The sequence below is a fragment of the Euprymna scolopes genome, chromosome 9 (genome assembly GCF_053919585.1).
Source record: "Euprymna scolopes isolate OS-2025 chromosome 9, ASM5391958v1, whole genome shotgun sequence".
In the NCBI taxonomy this organism is placed as follows: Eukaryota; Metazoa; Mollusca; class Cephalopoda; order Sepiida; family Sepiolidae; genus Euprymna; species Euprymna scolopes.
In genome coordinates, this window is record NC_136490.1 from 18,951,664 (window position 1) to 18,978,912 (window position 27,249).

General features: G+C 33.9%; 1 protein-coding gene across 6 annotated transcripts in view; it reads right to left on the reverse strand.

The window, feature by feature from the left end:
* Window positions 1–27,249, reverse strand: part of LOC145284457 (uncharacterized) — a 416,749-nt gene that overhangs the window by 6,161 nt on the left and 383,339 nt on the right. For all 6 annotated transcript variants that reach the window (XM_080133287.1, XM_080133284.1, XM_080133283.1 and 3 more), the window contains one exon: window positions 7,875–8,162. In XM_080133287.1, coding sequence (XP_079989413.1) covers window positions 7,875–8,070 — 196 coding nt within the window. In that variant the 5' untranslated portion in view covers window positions 8,071–8,162. The remainder of the gene's footprint in view (window positions 1–7,874; window positions 8,163–27,249) is intronic.

Sequence of the window (27,249 nt, forward strand, 5' to 3'; positions counted from 1 at the left end):
GAGGATCACCAAAATAGAAAATGTCACGACAGAGGGTCACCAAAATAGAAAATGTCACGACAGAGGGTCAGCAAAATAGAAAATGTCACGACAGAGGGTCAGCAAAATAGAAAATGTCATGAACGAGTTCACCAAAATAGAAAATGTCACGACAGAGGATCACCAAAATAGAAAATGTCACGACAGAGGGTCAGCAAAATAGAAAATGTCACTAAAGAGAGTCACCAAAATAGAAAATGTCATGACAGAGTTCACCAAAATAGAAAATGTCACGACAGAGGATCACCAAAATAGAAAATGTCATGACAGAGGATCACCAAAATAGAAAATGCCATGACAGAGAGTCACCAAAATAGAAAATGTCACGACAGAGGGTCAGCAAAATAGAAAATGTCACGACAGAGGGTCAGCAAAATAGAAAATGTCATGACAGAGTTCACCAAAATAGAAAATGTCATGACAGAGGGTTACCAAAATAGAAAATGTCACGACAGAATGACAGAGGATCACCAAAATAGAAAATGTCAAGACAGAGGGTCAACAAAATAGAAAATGTCACGACAGAGGGTCAGCAAAATAGAAAATGTCATGAACGAGTTCACCAAAATAGAAAATGTCACGACAGAGGATCACCAAAATAGAAAATGTCACGACAGAGGGTCAGCAAAATAGAAAATGTCACTAAAGAGAGTCACCAAAATAGAAAATGTCATGACAGAGTTCACCAAAATAGAAAATGTCACGACAGAGGATCACCAAAATAGAAAATGTCATGACAGAGGATCACCAAAATAGAAAATGCCATGACAGAGAGTCACCAAAATAGAAAATGTCACGACAGAGGATCACCAAAATAGAAAATGTCATGACAGAGGGTCAGCAAAATAGAAAATGTCACGACAGAGGATCACCAAAATAGAAAATGTCATGACAGAGAGTCACCAAAATAGAAAATGTCACGACAGAGGATCACCAAAATAGAAAATGTCATGACAGAGGGTCAGCAAAATAGAAAATGTCATGACAGAGGGTTACCAAAATAGAAAATGTCACGACAGAATGACAGAGGATCACCAAAATAGAAAATGTCAAGACAGAGGGTCACCAAAATAGAAAATGTCCTGTCAATGGAGGTGGGGGGATGAGTAAAAAAATGCAAGTAAAAAACTGGCCTATATTTTATGCTTTTGTGACACCATGAATACTAAAAGTGTAAACATGTTTTGTTAGTGCATGCGAATAGCGACTTGCAGTAACAGATGCTTGACCAAAGGAAAAGAAAGGGCATGGAAAGCTGAAAATATTTCTGGCCGGATTCATACCACCTAATGGATATTCTCTTTGTTTGGAAAATAAGTACCTCAGTGAATTGGAAAAGTCATGTTGAGATTGGCTTTATGAAAGATACAATGTCCAGAGAAAAGTTGAATCGTATCTTCGGTGAATGTCTCCTCTACACGGCTAAACGATGACCAGTGACAAAATATCAGTCAGGTAGGCGTGAAGAGATTCCAGAGAAGGAAAAGAAAGATTGGGAGTTGAAGTTAAATATTGGAGAACAGGCAGTTGGTGTTCTGGTGAGAGTTACTGAGGCAGTTGGGTTGTGTTAGTGTGCCTCTCTGAACAGATTGGTTTGTTTAGGGCTCTCAGCCAAGAGACTATAATGGGAATTATATGTTTCAGTCTAGGCAAGCAAAGATTCAATGCTGCAAGCCTGTCACCTAAGTAGACGGGTACCATTTGTAAACTAGAAAAAAAAAATCTATTTTTTTGTTTATAAACTGGACTTCTGGTTTTGTTTGATGTGAGGACTCTCAATACTGACAGTATTGACTTGATCAATGGACAACTGAAGCCTGCCACAACAGAGGAGATGGTCAGGGCTATCGAATAGACATGGTGGGTTAGTGTGATGTAAAGGTTGGGAAAGTGGAATTTGAAAATCCAATGTCCTAGAGGAAAAGCTCTCTAGCTTGCAAAAAAATGCCAAGAGAGTTTCGGCAGTATTCCCCTGTGGGAACGCCTCGAACGATTAACAATAAACTAAACCTCTGAAAGGGTGAGAAAATAAAGCCTGCAAGGTTAGACTGGCAAGAACTGCATAGGGCCGGGAACATGCTTCAGTCAAGAGAGAACAAGCTATCTCAACAATGGGCTAAACTACGTAGTCAAGGGAAAACTCCCATCGCAAAGATTAGGGTTTCAGGAAAAGTTCCCTCCTGACGTCATAGACTGATATAATGAATATTATACATCCGGGTTCCTCCCCACAAGAATATAATTGGCTAGTGTAAGCCATAAATCATTAAATATGGCCGGGTATAGCAACCTGGGAGAGACATTGAAAAATATGTCAAAAGCCTGTATAAGAGCCAAGCATGTCCTAAAATGGAGTACTGTTGCCACATCTGGGTAGGAGCTGCTAGAAGTACCCTAGGCTCTATCGTTATTTTCATGGTAAGTGCTCATCTGAGGTTCAATCTAAGATCCCCCCTTGCCAAACTGTCATGAAAAATGTTGAAATTACTATCCTCACTTCCAATGAAGGTCACTTCGACGTATAAAAACGTTACCGATACAAAGACAAAGAAAAGTAACAAAAAAATGAGAAGAAGACTTGGTTGATACAAACAAACAAAAAATTTTTTTTAGGAAAAAAAAGAAACTTAAAGCCCCCCCAAAAGTTCACGAGCTGTCTCTGCTGCTAAGATTTGCTTTCAGCTACAAAAAGTCCTTTGTGTTGTAACAATTACGAAAGAAAGAAAGAAAGAAAGACGGATTGAGAAGGCAATTTTTACTTACTGCTGTGATATGAGATTTCAACGAACATAAGATTTTTTTTTTAAAAAAGGTCGAAATACTTTAGCAAAGTCAAAAAGACTTTGCTCCCTTTGTTTGCAATTTAAGCTTACATTTTGTAATGTCGTCTTTTTCTTTTAAAATAGATGTCCTCTCGTGAAGATTAGTTGAAATATCTGCAGCCAAAGATAGATTATTATCTGAAATAATGTTCCGAGAATGTTCTTTTATAGTAAGGAATTTATTTCCTCATTTTTGGAATAACCTGAAAAAAAATACACATAATTCTTCACATAATAACGTTCTCTAAAGAGGCAAGAAGTCTGGTAAAACAAAACTTCTTTGTTTCTTCTTTGAGTCCGGTCAGAATAGAAATATTCTTTTCTTTTGACTAAAAAAACCTGCAGCTTCAGACGTATCTATTTTCTCCAAACTTCAGAAGAAAATACCTAGTGATGGTGATAGACACTTCCAATTCAAACTTTCCTAGTGAGAATATTTTCCATATGTATCTTCTTTCTTGCAAGCTGGTATTTTTTCAACATATTTAAATGCCAAGTCCTTGACAGATTTTTGGATTTCCTTGAGGTAGATTTCTCTCAGCAAGATACAAATTCGTCAGGTAATTTAGACGCAATCACTTCAACATTATAAACTTCGCTTGGTAACTTAGACGAGTTCACTTGTACATTTTAATGTCCTGTTTAGACGGAGAGAAAATAGCACATCAAGTCCGAACTGTCAACTTCAGCTTGAGTTTTATCACAAAAAGCAGGAATGCACAGACCAATCAACAGGCAGAAATTAGTCACATGACCAACAACATCAGCAGCAGTGAGGCTAACTCAAGAGAAAGGAAGAAGAGAAAAAAAGAGAAGAAGAAATATATCCCCCCAAAATATTTCTACAAAACACTCGTCTCCCTGAAACCACTATCAATAATTTCCCACACTCTTTATCTGTGCCTAAACCTAAATGTAGATTCCATGAAAAAAAGTTTCTTTTTTAGAACTGTACGCCTGTCGAACTCTCTTCCATTTCCCTGCTTTCCAGCTGATTACAATACGATCGTTTTTCAGTCCAACATAAACAAGTTCTTGATGAGTGCTTCCCTTAAGTAATCCAAGTGATCAAATTTCCACTACAAGCGATTACTACGATATTGTCCCATTGACTACTGTACACTCATTAACTTTTATTCTTGAGTGGCTTCTGAGCCTTGATAAATTGGTGACTCCTTTGTAAAAAAAAAAAAGGGCTTAAGCTTAAGCATAATTACGAGCAACCGTTCATTTAAGTGACTGACTAAGATTTTATTACTCAATTAATGGGGGTTTCTTTGTTATTGCAGCAAAATTCAAAAGCTGAAATATTGAATTTCAAGTGAAACCAGTGGTATCTACTGAATCGTCATGTCGCAGTGATGAAAATATCCAAAAATTATGAAAAACGATAAGGTAAAAAATTAATTATTAAGGAAAATAGTTTTTGAAGAAATTAACAATTTTAGCTGACATAATAACTGAAGAGCGCTTATATTAGCAGGGGATGTAATTCATTTTTGAAAACTGTCAAAAACTTAGGCCAATTCAAACTATAAGTGTATTTCCCTTGTGTTTACGTCACACGTGACAAAAAAAATATGCCAAAATAATTTTTTCATTGAATCATGAAAATATGTATTTTATGTACCATCTAGAAATATTTAACTAATTGTGACATGACAATTAGGTAAATAAACATTGCTTATTGTTGAAATTGACAAAAACAGTAAGCAGTCATTTTTTTTAATAAAAACTTATTTTTTCAGTTGTCAAATTTCGCTACAATAACGATAAGCAGTAATGTGCAGAGAACCTTTTCAGGACAGGTGCTTAAGTGAAAAAAAATGGCAAAAATGTAGAAATGGTGAGGTACAGACCTATAATAAGCTCCTCTGAAAAGGGCACTTTTAAAACAGGAATAAAAGAGGCAGGTGCTTGGGCACCCCTAGCAGCCACCCCTACGCACGTCCCTGGCAATAAGAAGCAATTACCAGTAGCCAACATTCCTCAGCTACTTCAAACAAATAGATTCCTTTCCAGAATGTCTCATATATTTATTCATAGTTTCTAATGCCATGTTTGATTTCAGAGCAATTGGAAAACTTATAAAACCAGAAACAAAATCACTCGATTAGAGATGGATGTGATTCTATAAATTTACCAATGTCTGAATTTATTTTTTAAATATTTTAATGCTAAAGGAAGGATTAAAAATAAATCCTGCATGGGATTGTATTTAATGACCTTATCCTGCCTTGACACAGTTCAAAATAGACTTTGCAGACTAGTGGGGGATGCCCTTTTCTCTTCCTTGCAACCTCTTTCTGACAGAAGAGACATTGTGAGCCTGTCTCTGCTTTATCGTTATTTTCATGGCAAGTGTTCGTCTGAGCTCCAATCTATGGTCCCCTTTTGCCAAACATTCATGAAAAACACTCGTCTAGCTGAAAACACTATCAATAGTTTCCCCCCACTGTTTATCTATGCCTAAACTTAAATGTAAATTCCATGAACAAAGCTTCTTTCTTAGAACTGCATGCCTGTGGAACTCTCTTCCGTTTGCCTGCTTTCCAGCTGACTACAATATGGTTGTCGTCAAATCCAACGTAAACAAGTACTTGATGAGCCGTTCCCCTTAAGTGATCCAATTAAGGTACTAGTGCACTTATTGATCCGTGCTGAAATAATAACGTTATTATTTAAAAAGCCATTCTTAACATGGGGAGGGGAGGGTGTTTTGTAACTATTCTATACTTTAACCTTACAATTGAATAAAAAAAAAACATATAATAAAACTTTAATTAAACTTGGAAATACGATTTAAAAAATAGCGTTGATCACTCTCTGCATTAGCACCCCAATTAATCAAGTTTACTCTTCTAACGATTACTATAATTTTCTTCCTTTGACTACTGTACACTCTTTAACCTGTATCCTTGAGTGGCCTCTGGGCCTTGATAAGTGGTGATTTCTTTGTACATTGTTTTATTTCCCTCATTTCCTTATTCACTCTCTCATGTCTTGTTTTTGAAATCTCTTCAACTTCCTCAATGGAAGCTTTTTGCTGTGTGCAGGTTTCAAATGAAAGGCAGCTGACATTTGCTTTGCATCCAGCAGACATGAAGCATTTTATGTGTGTTAAAAAAAAATGTTCAAAAATGGCGGAACACAAGAAAGGAAACACAAAATGTAGAATTGTTTGAAGGAATAACATGAAAAAGGTGTTAATTTACAAAATTGTAGCTTTAAAATCCTACCAGAAAGAGTTGTGTTTTCTTTATGTATTTTTCTTTTTAGTTTAAGTTTGATGTTTATTGTTGTTTCTTTTAATGGAGGATGTATTATATTCAAAATGACGATTCCGGGCGTTTGATACAACACAGAAAATATGAAACCAAGGAGAGAAGCAGAAAGAAAAACAAATTTAAGATGATAGAAAAGATAATATATATATACTACTGCTTATGCAAAGACAAATGTGTATATATATATATAAACTACTGCTTATGTAAAGACAAATGTGTGTGTGTATATATATATATATATATATATATATATATATATATATATATATATATAAATTATTTTTCTTTCTTAGTTTTACAAAATATTAAGAAAGAAGGTTATCATTGCTATTATTGACATTAATTGTTTTGGAATAATTTTGATTTAAAATAATTTATTTGTGACTTATTTGCATTAAAAAATTAATATTTAATAGAAGTTTATGAATCTTCAAAGTTTACATAAATATCGAGTATGGACAAATTGTTGTAAGCCATGTTTAGTTTCAGAAGAGTTTCCGATGGGTAGTTATTCTATACAAGTCCTGAAGATGACTCAGTGGAATTCTCAGTGGACAGCTGCTCTGTACAGGTTCTGAACTTTATAATTTTCCAGCCAAAGAGCAAAGATCCTTCTCGTGTTGACATGAAAAAAAATATGTGCAAGCTTGCTGAAAAGGTTTAATTTTTATGGAGCAATTCTGGTTTCTGATTGGTTGATAGCAGAACGTGAATTAATTTGATTTGCCAGTTTCTAGCAGCATCGTTTATAAATAGAATCTCCCAACACTGAGGGACATTATGAGTAAAAAATATTGCAACAGTAGCCCCCTGATTAAGTTACTGACTAACCAAAGATGATTACTTTGCCCATAATTAGTATCTATGCAAACTTTGAAAGCTTGACCCTAATTGAAATAAATAGCTTTCATCTTGAGAAAGCACCCTACTTTGACAAATTTCTGGAACTGACCTGAAATGAAAGACTACTGTGAAATCTGTTGCCAAGGTTGCTGGAAAAATGGCTGCATCATTTTACGGCTTCAGAAGATATATAAATCCTGACACAATCCTCTACTTGTATAAGAGCAAAATACGTTCTAAAATGGAGTGCTGGTGCCACATATGGAGTGGAGCTGCAGAAAGTTGATCATATTTTAGATTTCTTGCCTTGACAGGTTTCAAAACCGGCTTCAAAACCTCGTAATTGATGTCTTTTTCTGCTCCTTGCAACCTCTTTTTCACAGACATTGCGAGTATATCTCTGCTCTATCGTTATTTTCATGTCAATTGCTCGACTGAGCTTCAATATCTGCTTCCCCCCCCCACAAAATCTTTACAACAAATACTTCTCTAACTAGAACCACTGTCAAAAATCCCCCCCTCCCCCGACTCTATCTGTGCCGAAATCTAAAGACAAATTCCATAAACAAAGTTTCTTTACTAGAACAGCCCACCTGTGGAATTCTATATTACCGGGCTATTTTCCAGCTGACTACAACATGGTTGTCTTCAAGTCCAATGTAAACAAGTTCTTGTTGAGCCGTCCCCTTAAATCATCAAATTCTACCCAATTTTCATCACTATCGATCGCTACACTGGTGTCTCAGTGACCACCTTACAAATTAACTCTTATCCTCAAATGGCCTTCAGGCCTTGATAAGTGGTGATTTCCTCATAAAAAAAATTATATTTTGTTATCTCGGTATTAGTAATGATTAGCAGAAAGAATAGTAAAATAAAATACCTGATTTTGTGATGGCGATGCCACATGGCATGTTAAAGCAAAGTTTTCCTTTTCCTCGCTTTCCAAACCTGCGGATAAGTTTGGTACGTTCGGTGCCATTCTCCTGGCTGCCTTTGTAGTTCTCCATGTGTAGGAAACGTCGTAGCAAGTACATGACCACTTTCAAACTACATCCAATCCGTTCGCTATTAGGCATTAGCTTTGCTTAGATGCCAAAAGAAGAAAGCCGCAAAGTATCAAGGCTAAATGTTCAGAGGATGATGCCCGACACTTTTATATCCGGGTAAACTGTAAAAGAAACAAAAGGAAATGTTAATTGAAAATATTAGAGCATTTTGTTAAAAAAAAATGTCTTTATTGCATCAATTCAATTAGCTTTACTCATTTTTTAAATTTTCTTATTTTGTTTTAACTGGGGATGAAGCATCCTACTGGACTATAGACACTCACCTGCTATCTCATACATTCCCACCGAACGATCGTTTTAAGATTCTAATTGTCCTTTTATGTGCACTTGTCTGTATTTCTCTTGCACTTGGTTCACCAGGTATATTTACCAGGTAGTTTTTGAAATTCAGTTTCATGAGTTCGGTTGCTTCTATTATCAATGGAATGATGGAGATCTCCCAAGATTCTAGTTTCTTTCCATGTCATACATAAGACGCAGGCATTTTGTTATCTTTTCCTTCTCAGCTCTTGTTTAACTCAGCTTCATTGGAGGCACTAACTTCTACTAAGGTTGCTTCTTTCTCTTTTTTGTCCTATATTACTGTGTCAGGTGTAATAGCTCTGTTTTTTTTTTTTCAGTACATAGCTGTAAGAATTTCATAGTTATAGTGGATAGTGTATGACTTTTTTTTTTTTGCATTTTCACCCCAAACAAGGCACAGTGCCACTTTGATGTAGGGGGCTACTATCTAGAATATGATTTGCAGGGGTACTATGTAGGGAGTTGAGCAGCAAGATGTCTGTTTACATTACACTTGAACTTCTACATGTCAGAGAAAGCAAGAATCCGGAAGGGAATTCCAAAGTCTGGCAGTACTAGGAAAGAAATTTTCTTACATCTGTGGATCTCTACTGTGTAGGGGTGGGATTTTGCTGCTTGTTGGTTTTTTAGGGGGTATTTATGTCGAGTGGATACAAGAGCTTGTAATTCGTCAGAGCATCTACGATTAAAATACTTGTAAAATAGGCAAAGGGATGCAACATTTTGTCGATGGGACAGTGGTTGAAGCCTAGCTGACAGTGTGGGACCTATTAGGTTGGCGATTCTCTTTTGAACCTTGTCTAGTAGGAAATACACCAGCCCAAATGTGACAGCAATATTCCATACATGGGCGAGTGGCAGCCTTTTAGAGATACAGGATACTCTCAGGTGTAAGTATTCTTATATTCAACTGTTCTTCCTGGTATATGTTCTCAGGACTTGCTGCTGCGTTCCATAATAAACTATTTATAGATAGTCCAGTGGAGATAATTATACTCTCCGTGTGACATTGTATCGCAACCGTCTACCAACAGAACCTTACAGCTGGATGTCAGTTTCTATGTAGCAAAACCTGCATTTGTTGTGATTGCTGAGACCACTCATCTTCTTCAAAGCATTGGTCATCAAGCCTTGATCTTGGGCAGCCATTTGTTTAGCTATGAAAATGATATTTCAAATTAATGTACAACAGACTGACAGAGCCTATAATCTCTAGCCTCTAGTAGAAAGATACAACTCAGAATTTAGTGGAAACGAAATATTTTGAACAGAAAAATAAATACAACAGATAAAGAGTGTGGTTATACGTCAGTCCAACTGCCAAGGGCGCATAACTTACACATAACTGGCGCGCAAACGCCAAGAGATATATTTTCTCGGTCTTTATACTAAGTCGAAGAGTTCATTATTATCCGTAAGGTGGACACACCACAACAGTAAGCCAATAAAATGTTTTTGCCTGTCTCTATGTATATGAGTGATATAGGTTTGCCAGCATTGATTTAGATGAGTCATATCCAAAGAACTTACAATGAAGACAAATAACAAAAAAGGAAAAAAAGAAGAAAAGTAAGGCGGAAGTTGTGTCTGGGTTTGGGCATGTGAGAGGGGGGGGGGGGGTTGCGCGCGCGTGGGCGGCTATGGCGAACGATGAATGAAGATGCGCGCGCGTGCAATGAATGGAAATTGATTTGTGAAAGCCTCCACTGTAATAAATGTCGTCATCCTTGTATTGAACTGAAATCGAGTGGGAAGCTGACATTTTGTCTTAATACCCACTTAACAAATCGAATCTATGAACGTATAAGTGTTTGGTCCAATCCAATGAAGGACTAAATATATCAACGGGGGGGGGGGGAATATATATACACCTCTAATGTACCCTCATGGATTGCATTGCATGATTATAAGTAAAGATGCTAACGGTTTCCTGTAAGATCACCAGGCTTTTTAAACAATGCCTATTATAAAAACAAAACTTTTTATCCCGTTTAAACAGGGAAAAGTTATAGCCCGTTGACTTAAAATGAATGCTTTATGTCAAATTGTTGGTTTAATATCGTTAAATTTGTGGTCATTTTTGCACTAAATACTAATCCTTATTAATCCCTAACTGTGCATCAAACAGATACCATAACACTTAGTTCGCTGCACTTTATCATAGAAAAGGTGCATACAAAATATCAACCAGATCGGCTCAGCAATTTCCGAGAAAACTTTTATAATAAATGTGGTATTGCAGTGACTAATCCCTATTAATCGATATTAATCCTTTATTGTGCATCAAACAGAAACCATAATACTTAGTTCGTTGCACCTTCCCATAATAAAGGTTCATACAAAATTTCAGCCAGATCGGACTAATAGTTTCTGAGAAAAAGTGAAACATAATTACTAATCCCTTATTAATTGCTGTGTATCGACCGGATACCATAATATTGCACTCTATCATAACAAAGATACATACAAAATTGGAGTAAGATCGGCTCAGTAGTTTCCAAGGAAAAGTGGAACTTGAATACTAATCCCTAGTAATCTCTAACTGTGCATTGAACAAATCAGATGTAACTCAGCGTTCAGCTAGGATTTCTCCAGCGTATGTCAACAGCCAGATAAAGCTGAACGGTGCTGATGAAATAATAACAACCTACACTAAAAAAAAAAAAAAAAAAAAAAAATGCCTCAAAATTTTAAATATAGAAACATCAACAGAAAAAAGAAGTAAAAACTTACCGTTCATTTATTTTTTTTTATTAAATGTTTTGTAGAAAATGTAAATTTTTTTTTTTTGTCAAATAAATAAATTTTAAACAATTTTTTCGATGTCCAGAAGTTCCCGTTTGGTTCCGCATCAGGCAGCAGCTACACCCGAGCGGTTGAGGTTGTGTTCCGGGAGAAATCTGAGCTGAACGCTGAGTTACGCCTGGTTTGTTAAATGCATAAGTACCACAAATATCATAATAGTTCGCTGCACCTTATCATAACAAAAGCCCACACAAAATTTCAACCAGATTGGCTCAGTAGTTTCCAAGAAAAAAGTGGAATGGACAGACAGTCAGACAGACAAAGAAAAATATAATAATAGAAAGATTCAAAGTCTGAATAAACCACTTATCAATTTTTAAACCTGTTAGAAGTATTTGAACGAAGAGTCTTTATAGTCTTTATTTATATTTGTAAGTTAAATAATTAGTTTGGTTTTATGGCATTGCTGAAATCGTACATGTTCCAGTAAATAACATCTCTCTATTGCTGACCCTTGCAACATGTGTTCATTCTTATTGAAGTTGCAATCTGTAGAGTAAAAAGAAGTTATAGAGATTGTTTTAAGGGTTACTATCTGTGAGATCTCCATTTTTCTTGGGGGTATTTTAAGATAAACAAACAAAACAAGACTTTGGAGGGACACTGTAATTATTTTATATCTGTAAAGTAAAGTAATACAGAAAATAAATAATCCGTTTTGCTAAAATATTAAATGTTGGTATTTTGGGAGCCTTTTTATGTGTGAGATCATCAGAGATAGTGTCACACTTGCGGGTTGGGAAGAAAGAGAGAGTGTTGCCGTTTTTATAGACTTGATCACGTGACTGAGAGCTGGCTTCTGATTGGTTGCGGCTTTGCTTCTGACTGATGGCAACCCCCCTCCCCTTACAATTTTTTTTTATGACTGGGCAACGCCCCCCCCATTATCACAATTTTTTTTAACGACCGGGCAACACTGTCCTTCCCCCCACTAGTCTATTATATAAGAGGCAGTTGTCTGTAAGTTTGCATGTTTGTAAGCTAAAATTTAGAAAATACACAACAAACTGCTACAAAGTTGGTATTTTTTAATCAGTGTAACCCCAGACAAATAATATTTACAATTTAAAAAAGATTCATTCTTTGGGGGTTAAATGGACATTTTCTATCGTTGAATATTATCAAAAATTAGAGACGATTTTTAATGTTATCATGTACTAGCGAGGGGTACCCGGCGTTGCCCGGGTGTTTGGAGGTGTGTGTGGAAACTCCAGGGTGGGGGGGGGGGGGGTTAAAAAAAAAAGTAAGTATGAGGATCGAACCCGAACCGTTGAGGCAAAGTTGTAAATTAAAGTGTGAAAAAAAAATGTGCGACGTTAACGATTGCCCCACCGCGAGATGCTAACAGAAACACGTTTGAATTTATTTAATTACTTGGATTTAGCAGGTTCCCGTTTTAATGAGTTAATGAGGTCAAGTTTAACTGTGGGATTTTTATTTTCCCAAGATGTTATAGGAAAAAGACTAACCCACATGCGGCGAGTGACAAATGTTGAATATTTATCTTCCCAAAATCGAGCAAATTAAATAGACAAGCGAGCTTTGTTGTTAACTCTGAGATATTATGATTTATATGTGATATAAAAAGTTTTAAAAGTTGTGAACCGACCGACCGCTTCTCTGAAAAAAGCCTTTAGTAGACGTACAGAAAAAGCGAATATACATACTTACATACATTTTCGCTTTTATATTTATAGATTAATACAGGCCCAGAGAATCGGTTAGCATTTTTTGCAAATTGAGAGACATTAACTCCCGATTTAATTTAAATAAACTTAGCACTATTTAACATCTTCTATTTAGCTTGTTTAACCGCAGGTATTACTGAATACCTCTGCTAACCTATTATATAAAGAGGACCTGTTTGTATGTTAGTGCTAAAAACGTTTGTCATCCATATCTGACTGGGTCAAAACTAGTACCATCTGAAAGGGCAATGCCCTGGATGCATAATATGTGAAAATTAGAAAAAAAGATTCATTCTGTGGTGGTCAACTAGACCAGTTTTTGGAGGGGGGGGGGCGTCTGTATTTCGCATATCTTTTTCACAAGTCATGCACACGTATGAAACTAAAACTATGTTTAAAACGCTTATTTTGCAACGTCATGTTGCCATAAGCACTTGGGGTCGTGTGGGAAAAAGCGTTTCTCCATAAGTTTTTGCCTTCTTTCCTTCTTTTGCGACACTGTGACTCATGTTGGGGGGGGGGTCGCACGTGCTATTTTGATTAAAAGGTGTTTTGATTAATTCATTTTTTTTAGGGGGGGGTGTCAAGCGCACGTGGAACAAAAAGTGCTCAATATCCGGAGAATAGCTCCTTCTCTTCATATTCCTTCTGCCAAAATATCTAGTGGGTATGTTGTCACATACTTATTTTTTGAGGGGCAATTACATTTTTGTGTTTTTATCCATTTTTAAGTATCTTTTATTTTTGAAATTGTTGTAAGGGTATCGACGTTGCCCACGATCAAGTTAACATATAATAATGAAAAATTGCTCAATATCCTTAGTATAGCAGATCTGTCCAAATGGAACTTCATGTGGACCTGGGCAATGCCAGGTATCCATGCTAGTCTATTATATAAAGGGCAGTTGTCTATGTGCGTGTGTGTGTTACAAACCATGTGTGTACGTGTGTGTGTGTGTTTGTATGTCCAGCTAAAGCTCAAAAACTATAAAACAAAGATAAAAAAAAGTTGGCGTTTTCTTGATCAGCATAGTCTTGGATGAATATCTGAAATTTAGAAAGAGTTATTCATTCACTGAGAGTCAACTGGGCCGGATTTCATCAGTGAGGAGGGAGTTTCAGTGTTATCTATATAAATAAAACAGTAAATGTATGTATGTGTGTGTGTCTGTGTTAAAATATTTAACCAATAAACTCAAACTAATGGTCATATAGCACCGAAATTAGCATGAAACAGTAATCATACATCAAGGATGGTTTATAACGAGTAAAATCTTTGTTTGGATGGATGAATAATACATACAGAAATATGTCAGCAAATTAAAATGTAAAATGTTTATTTCAAATTATCGACATATTTTTTTACTTTTGTGCATGGCCAAATTTATTTATAGTTTGAAGTGGCTTAATTTTAAATCTTTCTTATCTATCTAGCGATAGCTCAAACAATAGAGAATGTGGCTAAAGCACTAAATGTTTTGGTTCCAATTCTAACTGATGGCACCCAAGTCATTTTTTAATCTTTTGAAATCAATGCAATATATTAGGTACAATATAATATTTAATAAAGAATTAGCTCTGTAATAATAAATATAAAATCTACATGAGTTCAATTATATTTAAGCGTATTTGACAAATGGGCAAAGTCGGGTGGCCCTCGCTAATTATCTAGAATCATATATAAAGAAGAACTCTATGTGTGTATGTGTGTGTGTCTAGCTAGAAAAGAATGGGTTGGACAGAGAAGAAAGAGTGAGTTGGAGAGAGGGAGGGGAAAAACGAGACGGGGAGGGGGGGGAGGAAGAAAAAGATAAAGAGAGATAAAGTTTTAATAGAAATGTGTTACACTTTTGCGCAGGGCAATATCTAGTAGCCTTGCTAGTTTAAAAGAAAGGAAGATAGAAAAAAAAGAAGAATAATAAGCTACTGTATAAATCCTGAGAAAAAGGAGTTATAAATCTTTAGAATTGAGCTGAAAATTTAGGATGCGGGGTGGGGGGGGGAGAACCCTCTTGTAGATATGAAATCAATGGTTGTAAACTGCTTTAGATTTAATAAAGCTCAATTGGTAAATGAATATAAATCACTGTTTAATCAGTTGGTATTAAGAGATAAACCAACAGACTTTTCTATGGATTAATGACTCATCCCGTATTGACTGGTATGAAGCAATTGGTATGAAGATAATCTTACAAATTGAAATAAATAAATGAATTATTATTATTAATGGAATGAAGTTAAACCAGCAGAGCTATCATGATCATGATCATGATCACCACCACCACATTCGGTTTAACGTTTTGCACGTTGGCAAACGTTGAATGGCTTTTATAAATGAACTTACGAACTAACATATATCTGATCAGGTCATTTTTTTTCTTTTTTCCTTATTTGGAATTTCTCAAATTGTCAAGATATATTCTTTTATTTCATTCTGTCCTTGTTTACAGTGCTACAACCTGGACACTCACCAAAAGGTAAAAAGAAAGCTAGACAGCACGTACACCCGTATGCTACAGGAACAGTGTTAAATATATCTTGGCAAGATCATCTTATGACGCAGCAATTTTATGGCAACCTACCTGCCATATCTACTACCATCAGGGAGCGACATCTACGATTTGCCGGTCACTGCCAGAGGAGCAAGCAAGAGCTGGTGAAAAATGTATTGCTTTCGACTCCATGGCACGGGCACATGAGCATAGGATGACCTAGATCCACGTACATTCAGCAAATTGCACATGACACCAACTGTGACCCTGAAGAAAGACAGGTAAATCTGGAGAGAGAGAGAGAGAGAGAGAGAGAGAGAGAGAGAGAGAGAGAGAGAGTTATATTGGTCCGAGCAAGAAGCCTGACCAGATATTTAGATAGATTACATTGACTCATGTTCACGGTGTTCCTCTACAAGACTGCACTGTCATCGCTTTCAAACACAACTCCTTTCACACACTCCGCACAATGCTTCAAGCAAACTAAAACATCCTAAATAGATTTTGTTTTAAACTTGAAATATCCAACATATTAAGTCAAACCCAAATAGCATTTAAGCTGACAAATCACACTTTACTCATGACTAGCCAATTTTTGTTGTTTATTTGTTAGTATCGTATCATGTTCTTGGCAATATTATGTTCTTTTCATTAATTGGATTATTCATACGACTGTTCCTGTCTTAAATGTTTCAGCCGGTATAACCTCTGACTTTCTTCAGGTGTATCTTGTCAAACTTGGGAATATTTCTGTTGAATTTGGAAATCTATATGGAATTTCAAATTGTTTATTTAATCCATGGAGGTTGCTTGTTCTTGTTCTGCTATCCATAACCATGTAGAAGTCTTAAGTAATTTGTAATAGTATTCTAAGTACCACCTGCACTTAACAACACCAGTGCATTTTAAATCACATTTTTTCTTTTGCATTTTGTCTATTGAGAGTAGAAATATATAGTTGTCCTAAGCAAAAAAAAAAAAAAAAAAAAAAAAAATGGCAGCATAAATGCAGTCAAAATAATTAAGTAAAGAATAAATTCAGTCAGGATCAGCATAGCATAGTGACCTTCTCGTATCATGACAGAAAGCTATCACTGAAGAAATCAGAGATTCAGTTTATTTTATGAAGCGATTCTGGCATCTGATTGGTTTGTTTCTATCACCCATGGTTATAAATGTTACCGTTCAAATCTTTTTCTTCACATGCCAAAATTATTACAACAGATGTACCTAAAGGTTAGAGATTACGTCAGTTGAAATGTGAAATAAAACTCGTCAAGATGAGAATAATAATTTCAATAATACCATTTATTAATTCCCCTTTTTCTTTTTAAAAAGAAACCACCATATTTGGTGCAATCTTAGCCAATATTTTGTCAACTTGGTCACTACTTTAGACTTCAATATGAAAGTGGACCCTCTACTCATCTGCTATTCCCAAATTGGAACTCTCCTATGTTCAGAACCATTCATGTGACCAAGAAAAGAACACGTAATCAATAGTAAACAAGAACATGCTTGACCGATGATCAGTTGTGGTTTTTATCTTTGACCACTCACTGCCATCCTCCCCATCTTTTAGATTTATATAGACAAGACTATGCACTTCTATTATTAAAGAATGCCTAACAGTTTCTAGAGTTATCAGATGAGGCTATCTGAAGATATTGGAACTCTCCTCTGTCTAGAAACCATTCATGTGAACAAGAAAAGAACAAGAAATCAAAATTAAACTGCTTCAGTTGCGAGTAGGCTTGGGTAGAAGTACCAGCCAAGGGTTCGTTCTTGACAATCAGCTTGACAGGTGCTGGGCCATTTAGGTGGACCAATTCCTGTCAGACTGAGGTATACCACCTGGGTAGTACCTAAGAAATCCACCCTTCCAGGCCTTGCCACTCGGCTTTTAGGTGGAATAAGTTTGTTGTTTATTCCTTGAGATGCTCTAACTGGGAAATGCCGATGGGGCTGTTCAGGCAATTTTTGCTAGATCAGATTGTTCCTTTTTTAGGGATGCTAACTTGACACTTCTCACTTTCTGACCTTGTGTCACATTTTTCTATGGTGGGAAGGAAGTAAATAACTACCCTATTATTATGGCAAAAATATTGCAACGTTATCTATGGCAACTCATGAAAATAAATGTATGACGGAACGAGAAGAAAGCTAAAAAAAGTATGATTACCACATTCACAATCTCTGTTGATAGAGGAATTTGGAAACCTGTTCGTCACTGTTTTTAACAGGTCTGGCACTTAACCGAACAAGAATTCTTTTAATAAAACAAATTTGACCATTTTCTTCTTGAAGTTCTTCACTTCATTAGTTTTTAGATTGATTGCTTTCAGCTTTAATATGGATAAAGTAGATAGTGACAGGAAACACCTCATCTCCCACTCTTTCTTGATTCCGCCCTTAATCGAAGAATTCTCTTATGGCACTGTGGAGTTGACATTTTTACAGCATCATCATGTCTTTGTTTGCAGTGAAAATGCCAGATTCTTGTCAGTACTTTGACTTGACATTTTTGAGTTCTCCTTGAAATGCCAGCATTTTCTTGATATCTTCCTATTTTTTAAAAGACATTTTTTTTCTCTTTTACTATTTGTTTAGGAAATTCTTAGACATTTTCTTTTCCTTTTTTTTTTTGTTCTGGAATTCCATTTGTGATTGACAGACTGATCCATTAAGTGTGCACTATTTGCCTACAAGATATCACTGTTGAGCATCTTCGGTCTCTTTGCACAGGAGTTTCTCAGGATATCTAGACATGAAAATAGTTTCCCTTAGAAATAAACTTTGATAAAATATTAAAATAAATATAACATCTGGAATACAAATAAATAAATAAAATCTTATGCCTGTGCACATGGATATAACAAATAAGTAAATAAATTAAAATTACATCTAAGTGAAACACCTAATAATACTATAATTATTACTGGTAAAATATCATAATTTAATACAGAGTGGAACGATAAAAGTGTCGCCCTAAAGAAAACAATACTACAGCTTTATTTAAAAAATTTTTATTGAAAAAATCAATTCAGATAATTTGATTATGTAGTAGAGCTGACATCTATTCAATGTAGCCGCCTTCAGCCTCAATCACCACCTTGATACAGGTCTGGAACTGGGAGCATGCCTTTCCACAAGCGCTGACGGGAGCTTGGCGAATACGCAGTGGATGGTGATGATTAGGCTGGGCTTAGTGTTGTGGGAGGTCGTGTTTGTGATGTTCTCGATGTATAATCAAAGTATTCAGTGGGTTCAGATTGGAGAAGTAGGGAGGCAGTGAGAGAAGGGTACAAAGTCATAGCACTCCTTCTGAAGCCAAGCTTGGGTTTCTTTTTGGACTTGTGGGCTGGCGCTGAGTCCTGCTGCCACATCCAGGGCCTGCCAGCGGCCACCTGGGATCACCACACTCTTCAGTAGGTCAAGGTATACTTGGTGTTGACGTTCAAGCTGACTTCGAAGACGTGAGATGGCATGATATGGCCCTCACTTGAAACCACACCAAAGACTATAACCATGGACAAAAACTTTGTTTTCATCACCCTGGGCATGCCCTTAAGCGTTGAATCGTCCAGATTTGAACTTTGAGGGTGCTGGCAATGGTTCTGTTGTCATAACTTGGATCGATAGAGAGCATCAGTTGTACAGCGGCGCATCTCCGATCTTGCTCGTTGAACATTTTGTCACTTTCAGACACGATAGAAGGCTCCTATTGGAATTTGTACACAACTGGCCAACTAGCAGATGGTCTGCAACAAAAAAGAAAACCGATTTTCATCAAACGGAAATGGAATCATGTCTTTTCTAGGGCGACAATTTTATCGTTCCAACCTGTAATATCAAACATAATTGCCAACTCACACTCCTACAAAAGCTTTATTCTTTGCAATTCTAATGCAACAGGTTTATTATGACTTACGGTTCTTGGCCAAAATGCACCTCAACTGAATTGTTGTACATGTTTATTCTTTTTCCTGAAGTTGAGTTTTACCTCGAAAATTCAAAGAACTTAACACCGTGAGGCCATTCTGGGTTGAGGCATTAGCGTTGCTAAATAAAAAATTTATAACAAAAAATTAGCGTTGGTAAATAAATAATTTATCATAAAAAATTAACGTTGGTAAATAAATTATTTTTAATAAAAAAATTAGCGTTGGTAAATAAATAATTTATAATAAAAAATTAACGTTGGTAAATAAATTATTTTTAATAAAAAATTAACGTTGGTAAATAAATAATTTATAATAAAAAATTAACGGTGGTAAATAAATTATTTTTAATAAAAAATTAACGTTGGTAAATAAATAATTTATCATAAAAAATTAGCGTTGGTAAATAAATTATTTTTAATAAAAAATTAGCGTTGGTAAATAAATAATTTATAATAAAAAATTAACGTTGGTAAATAAATTATTTTTAATAAAAAATTAACGTTGGTAAATAAATAATTTATCATAAAAAATTAGCGTTGGTAAATAAATTATTTTTAATAAAAAATTAGCGTTGGTAAATAAATAATTTATAATAAAAAATTAACGTTGGTAAATAAATTATTTTTAATAAAAAATTAGCGTTGGTAAATAAATTATTTTTAATAAAAAATTAGCGTTGGTAAATAAATAATTTTTAATAAAAAATTAACGGTGGTAAATAAATTATTTTTAATAAAAAATTAACGTTGGTAAATAAATAATTTATAATAAAAAATTAGCATTGGTAAATAAATAATTTATAATAAAAGATTAGCGTTGGTAAATAAATAATTTATAATAAAAAAATTAGCGTTGGTAAATAAATAATTTATAATAAAAAATTAACGGTGGTAAATAAATAATGTATAATAAAATTTAGCGTTGGGACACAAATAATTTATAATAAAAAAATTAGCGTTGGTAAACAAATAATTTATAATAAAAAATAAGCGTTGGTAAATAAATTATTATTAATAACAAATTAGCATTGGTAAATAAATTATTTTTAATAAAAAATTAACGTTGGCAAATAAATTATTTTTAATAAAAAATTAGCGTTGGTAAATAAATAATTTATAATAAAAAATTAACGGTGGTAAATAAATTATTTTTAATAAAAAATTAGCGTTGGTAAATAAATAATTTATAATAAAAAATTAACGTTGGTAAATAAATTATTTTTAATAAAAAATTAGCGTTGGTAAATAAATAATTTTTAATAAAAAATTAACGTTGGTAAATAAATAATTTTTAATAAAAAATTAACGTTGGTAAATAAATAATGTATAATAAAATTTAGCGTTGGGACACAAATAATTTATAATAAAAAATTAACGTTGGTAAATAAATAATTTATAATAAAAAATTAGCATTGGTAAATAAATAATTTATAATAAAAGATTAGCGTTGGTAAATAAATAATTTATAATAAAATTTAGCGTTGGGACACAAATAATTTATAATAAAAAAATTAGCGTTGGTAAACAAATAATTTATAATAAAAAATTAGCGTTGGTAAATAAATAAATTATAATAAAAAATGAATGTTCGTAAATAAATAATTTTCAATAAAAATTAGGTTGGTAAATAAATAATTTATCATAAAGAATTAGCGTTGATAAATAAATAATTTATAATAAAAAAATTAGCCTTGGTAAATAAATAATTTACAATAAAAAATTAACGTTGGTAAATAAATAATTCGTAATAAAAAATTAACGTTGGTAAATAAATAATTTATAATAAAAAATTAGTGTTGCTAAATAAATAATTTATCATAAAAAATGAATGTTGGTAAATAAATAATTTATAATAAAAAATTAGCGTGGGTAAATAAATAATTCATAATAAAGAAGTAATGTTGGTAAATAAATAATTTTCAATAAAAAATTAGCGTTGGTAAATAAATAATTTATCATAAAATATTAGCGTTGGTAAATAAATAATTTATAATAAAAAATTAACGTTGGTAAATAAATAATGTATAATAAAAAATTAGTGTCGGTAAATAAATAATTCATAATAAAAAATTAGCGTTGGGACATAAATAATGTATAATAAAAAATTAGTTTTCGTAAATAAATAATTTATAATAAAAAATTAGCGTTGGTAAATAAATAATTTTTAATAAAAATATAGGATGGTAAATAAATAATATTTAATAAAAAAATTAGCGTTGGTAAATAAATAATTTATGATAAAAAATTAGCGTTGGTAAGTAAATAATTTTTAATAAAAAATTAGCGTTGGTAAATAAATAATTTATAATAAAAAATTAGCGTTGGTACATAAATAAAATTTTAATAAAAAATAGCGTTAGTAAATAAATACTTCATAATAAAAAATTAACATTGGTAAATAAATAATTTATCATCGAAAAATTATTGAAATATTTCAATATTGTTATTTATTCTGTTTACCTTGTTTTGTAGTTAAGTGATTTTTTTCTACCAAACTGCATCATCATAGCTTTCAAACACAATTAGACCTTACATACAATGCGTCAAGCAAACAATAACATCAGCCTAAAAAATAACTTAGCATTTAAGGCCCAAATAAGATTCCCTTGACTAAACATTGGCAAATGCTAGAAAAATAATGGTGCACCTTCTTCTCATTATATTACTGCAAGTAACAACACTAAGCTGGATATGGATGAGCAATTTCCTTTTTAAATATTGATCAGGATTAAATATTAAAATTGACTAAAGCAAGTCAAACTAAAATTTTGTTTTCAATATGTGACGCAAATTACCAACAGAACAGATTTATATCTGTGATTTTTGTTACTGAAATTATCGAACATCTACATCGTAATATATAAATATAAAGTAAAATATATAGACATAGTGTGTGTGTGTGCTGACTTTACTTTATATATAAGATCTACCAGTTTGTAAACAGTTTTAACGAAATAATTAGATTCAGCATTAAATAACCTAAAAGGGGTTGATATGCCAGAAGACAAAGCAACCCTCCCACCATGGGTTTTGTTTTGCAAAATAACCCTTTCTTCTTCTCCACAATCTCTGTCTCACAGACGAGATGTTGCTAGTCTTAATCTTTTCTACAAATACTATTATGGCACATGTTCCTCAGAATTGTCTGATCTATTCTTTGCTTCCTTTGTTCCAGCATGTTTGACATGTTGGTCTAGTGGTCTCCATCAATTCACTGTTTTGTAAAACAAATTCTTATTCCAGAAGCTTCTTTCCAAGACCTGCAGACTTGTGGAACTCTCCTTCTGCAGATTATTTTCCTCCTACCTAAAACCTTGTTTTTTCGAAATTACATCTTTTCTTTTACTTCCGCTGAACTGAAAGTCAAAACTCCTACGCATTTTGATCCTCTATGCTATTTTTAACTCATAACTCAACTGTAACGTTTTGGAAAAAATTTTCTTCCTCGGTCGCTTGCAAACTGTTTTCTCTACAGAATAATTGGATTACACTCATTTTTTCGGGCCAAGATCAAAGTGTAGTATATGTTTTTCAGATGCTGCACTTCTATTTCTTGTTCTCTTTCGGTGGAGGAGAAATCCTTCACGACTGAGACAATTTTTATTTTTGTACCTTTTCTCCACGTTAAAAAACGACCCTGGTGTCTAACTCTGTCCCGTGGGGAGGCATAGTAAATAGGTACACTAATTTTGGATTTTTAATTTGCATCGCTTTGTCAGTATTGCCTATTACAACTCGGAATACTTATTATTATAAGAACATTGAATCTTATGACCAATTCGCCTTTTTGAAACAACCTAACCACTGCATATCCTTTCATTTTTTCATTTCTTTTCTGCATTTCATAAACACTTTACACTAACTTTTATGCATATGTGATTAGTTTTCATATAATGCAGTTTCAATTCATACCAATATCAGCAAATTCATAGCTTCGATACAATAATAATTTGCTAAAATTTTTCCTCTGATGGAAAGAACGCATTCTTTGAAACTCTGCAGATTAAGGTATTCTTAATATTTCTTTTTGAGTATCCAGTCGAACAATAAATTCTTGTAAATTATAATTTAAAGTCTTACATTGTGTTCTTTTATAACAAGCTCTATTTTCTATTTCGTTCATATTGAGCTTTTTATTTGGTTGGGATTACAATATATATATTAATATTTATATTCTCTTTAAGTTTAAAGAAGTTTTTGGCATGTAAACTAAAGTTTAACTTCTTGATTATATATATATATATATATATATATATATATATATATATATATATATATATATATATATATATATATAAAAGTGAACGTGTCTGTGTGTACGTGTGTGTATGTCTGTGTACATTTTTCCATGCAATAACTCTGTCAATTTTAAGTTTACAGACTCGAAGTTTTATATACAGGGTACTGAGATTTGGGAAAATCTTTGTAATCAGTTTTCGGCCAGAAATTTGGCTGTTAAGGGGTCAAAGTTCAACGATTTGACCTTTGAGAACTCTACCAAACTCCTCCACCAATTTTGGGTCTAAACATTTGAAATTTTAGATATAGGTTCCTTGAACATGGATCTAACTTAATAACTTGATTTGAGCCCAAAACAATAAATGTTAAGGGGCCATAATAGGGGTCAAAGTTAAAAAAATTGACTGTTTTTTTTTGTTCAACATACACCTCCAAGCACCCGGGCAACGCCGGACTGAAATGCTAGTACATATATGTATGTGAAAAATATGCTTATTTAATTAATTATATTTCACCCTTTATTTATACAATTCCTTTAATTTATGAAGCTCGATATAACTACAGAGCATATACAAATAAATGACAAAAAGTCTATACTATATTCCAAATTTCAAGATGTTGTCCATCTTATCGTTTATTTCTTTCAGCATGCTAAAATGTTCAATTCAATAAATATATATATATATACCTATCCCTTCTCTCTCGCCTCTCTTTCTCTCTCTATCTATCTCTCTCTCCTCTCTCTATCTCCTCCCTTTCTTCCTTTTCTCTCTTTCTCTTCCTTTCTTTCTCTTTCTCTACCCCTCTCTCCCAATATTTCTTTCTCTTTCCCACTCTTCCTTTTTTTTTTCATCCCCCTTCCTTTTTCTTCCCCTCTCCCTCTCTCCAACAATAAAAGAAATATTCCTAATTGTCTCCAGTAAACAATAATGATATCAAACAATTTTTATTTGATTGTCAAACAGTTTTTGAATAAAATAAAGTCAGATTTCATTTCTCAATAATCCATCATAAAAAAATCTTTTTTTAATTTCCTCCTTCAATTAAATTATCTTCTCTTCAAAATTGATTGTTGTTGTTCATGATTTGAAGCTGAGCTTTTTCTTTCTTTTCTTTTTTTTTTTTACTTTTTTTTCTTTTTTTTCTTTTCTTTTTTTACTTTTTTTTTCTTTTTTCTTTTCTTTTTTTTACTTTTTTTCTTTTCTTTCTTTTCTTTGTACTTTTTGATCATCATTAAGAGTTTGTAACAAATTGCGTGGAGAAAAAAATCACTTTGATGAATCAGAACAAAATTGTTTTTGCACAATTTTATTAATTACGAGACTAGTTGTGACCCGTTGGGTCAGTATATATTATAGCTAACTATGAAATAGTTAGTATACAGAATTAATGTACAAACACGCAAAAAATGAATGCATGCGCACGCGGAACCCCCCCCCCCCAAAAAAAAAAAAAAACATAGCAAATACGGAATACATTGGATAATAAATTAAGTCTTACTTGCAATAAACATTAGAACTGTCACCATAGATAATTGTGCACCAAATCGGACTGTTATGAATTTAAACAGTAAATCTTGGCCTTTTTGGCGAGGATAGTTTTTCTAGCTATCCTAGGCATAGCGAGACTAGTAACATGGGTTACATGTCTTGATGAGACCTATGGGTTCGAATCTGTTTCCGATCACAATCTGGTCGTTTACTTTAAACATCAGCTTAAAGTAAGGATCAGATGCTATTGAAAAAGATTACATTGCTTTAGGAGATGGGGGCATGACACTAGCGTACACATTCGTCAAGGAGTCAGGTACGAGTATGGGTACCTTTCCTAAGCATGACACGCAATCCTGGGTTCTATGGAACACATCCCTGAGAACTTAGTTAAAATGATTCTTAGCTAATGGAATAAATGAGTCCTGATCTGGTTTTATTTTTTGGTACTAGAGAATCCCCAAAGTTTCTCATTCCCCATATTTATTTGCCCTTAGCTACCCCCAAATGTTGTTTCTATCTTGTAGGACATCATTCATCCCCATATTTCGACCTGATCATTTTATTTTTCATATTCCCACTTAGCTCCCACTACCATTTAGAGACCGACCTGCTTGTTTTCAGCTAAACTGAAAAACAGTGGGCGATTTGACACTTAGTAAAGGGTTGGGAGGGCATTACTAACCTGCCTCGTTAGCATTTTGTTTGTTTGTTTTTAATTTTTCATTCTTTTTTGGGTGTTCATAGAACTTCCAACTCTCTATCATTACTCTTGCATATATATTCATTTGTAAATAAAATTTCATCAAAACAATTTCGGATCTTTTAACTAGGTTTAAAGCCATTGAGTGAATGAGGTATTTTGGTGGAAGAATTTCGCTAAGAGTAAGCAAAATGTTTCGATGTCATAAAGAATGGCATTCGATGCCCCCCCACCTTTCTCTCAAATCAAACGGGACATAATGGCCAAGTTTAATAAAGATTTTGTAATTTACATAAGCATAACCACTTATCAAGGCCAGAAATCACTCGAGGATAAGGGTTAAGAGTGTACAGTAGTCAATTGGACAATATAGTAATCGTTAGTAATGGAAATTTGGTAAATTTGTTAACTTAAGTGGAACGGCTCATCAGAAACTTGTTTACGTTGGACTTGAAGACAACCATATTGTAGTCAGCTGGAAAGCAGGCAAACAGAAGACAATTCCACAGGCGTGCAGTTCTAAGAAAGAAGCTTTGTTCATGGAATCTACGTTTAGGTTTAGGCACAGATAAAGAGTGGGGGAAGTTATTGATAATGTTTTCAGCAAGTCTAGTGTTTCTTGTGAAAGTTTGGTGAGGGGGACCATAGATTGAAGCTCAGTCGAGCACTTACCATGAAAATAACGATAAAGCAGAGACAAACTCGCAACATCTCTTCTGTGAGATAGAAGTTGCAGGAAAGAGAAAAGGACATCTCCTTCGAGGCTACAAAGTCTATTTTGAACTCTGTCAAGGCAGGATAAGTCCTTTCTAGCAGCTCCTGCCCAGATGTGGCAACAGTACTCCATCCTTGGACGTACCTGGCTCTTATATAGATAGAGAATTGCATCAGCAGTGAGATATCTACTGGATCGATAGAAGGATCCCACCATTTTTCCAGCGCCCTTGGCAACAGATTTGATGTACGTGTTCCATTTAAGATCAGGAGTAAAGGTCAATCCCAGAAGCTTGTCAAAACATGAGGCCTCCCCAAGACGAGAGCCTTTCATTTCAATTGATGCCAGATGGGGATCAGAGCGTTGATGATGTAAAGAATGTGTAGTATCTGTTCTTTCATCGGTTTGTGAAGGAGAAATCTTTCTAGACTGAAGCAATTTTAAAATTTACCCCAATCTAGAGAAGCTTGATTTTTCCCATATTAAAATTTTTTGTCTATTTATAAAAACTGACCTTGTGTCTTACTTTGGTCTCATGAAGAAGCAAGTAAATAGAAACATACTACTCAATAAGTTTCGGATCTAACTAATAAAAAAAAAAAAAAAACTTTTAAGTTGAATTCGATTTTATTTATCAACATAGTCTTCTTATAATGCGATAGACTGATTCAAAAAATTTTCTGGCAATTTAATGCCTCTTTGGCCTTAAAATACGCCTCGGTTTCTGATATCACTTCATTGGAACCAAATCTTTCATATTTTTGGAGTTTGCAAACAGCTAGTAGTCTCTGCGGTATAGAGTAGGGGACA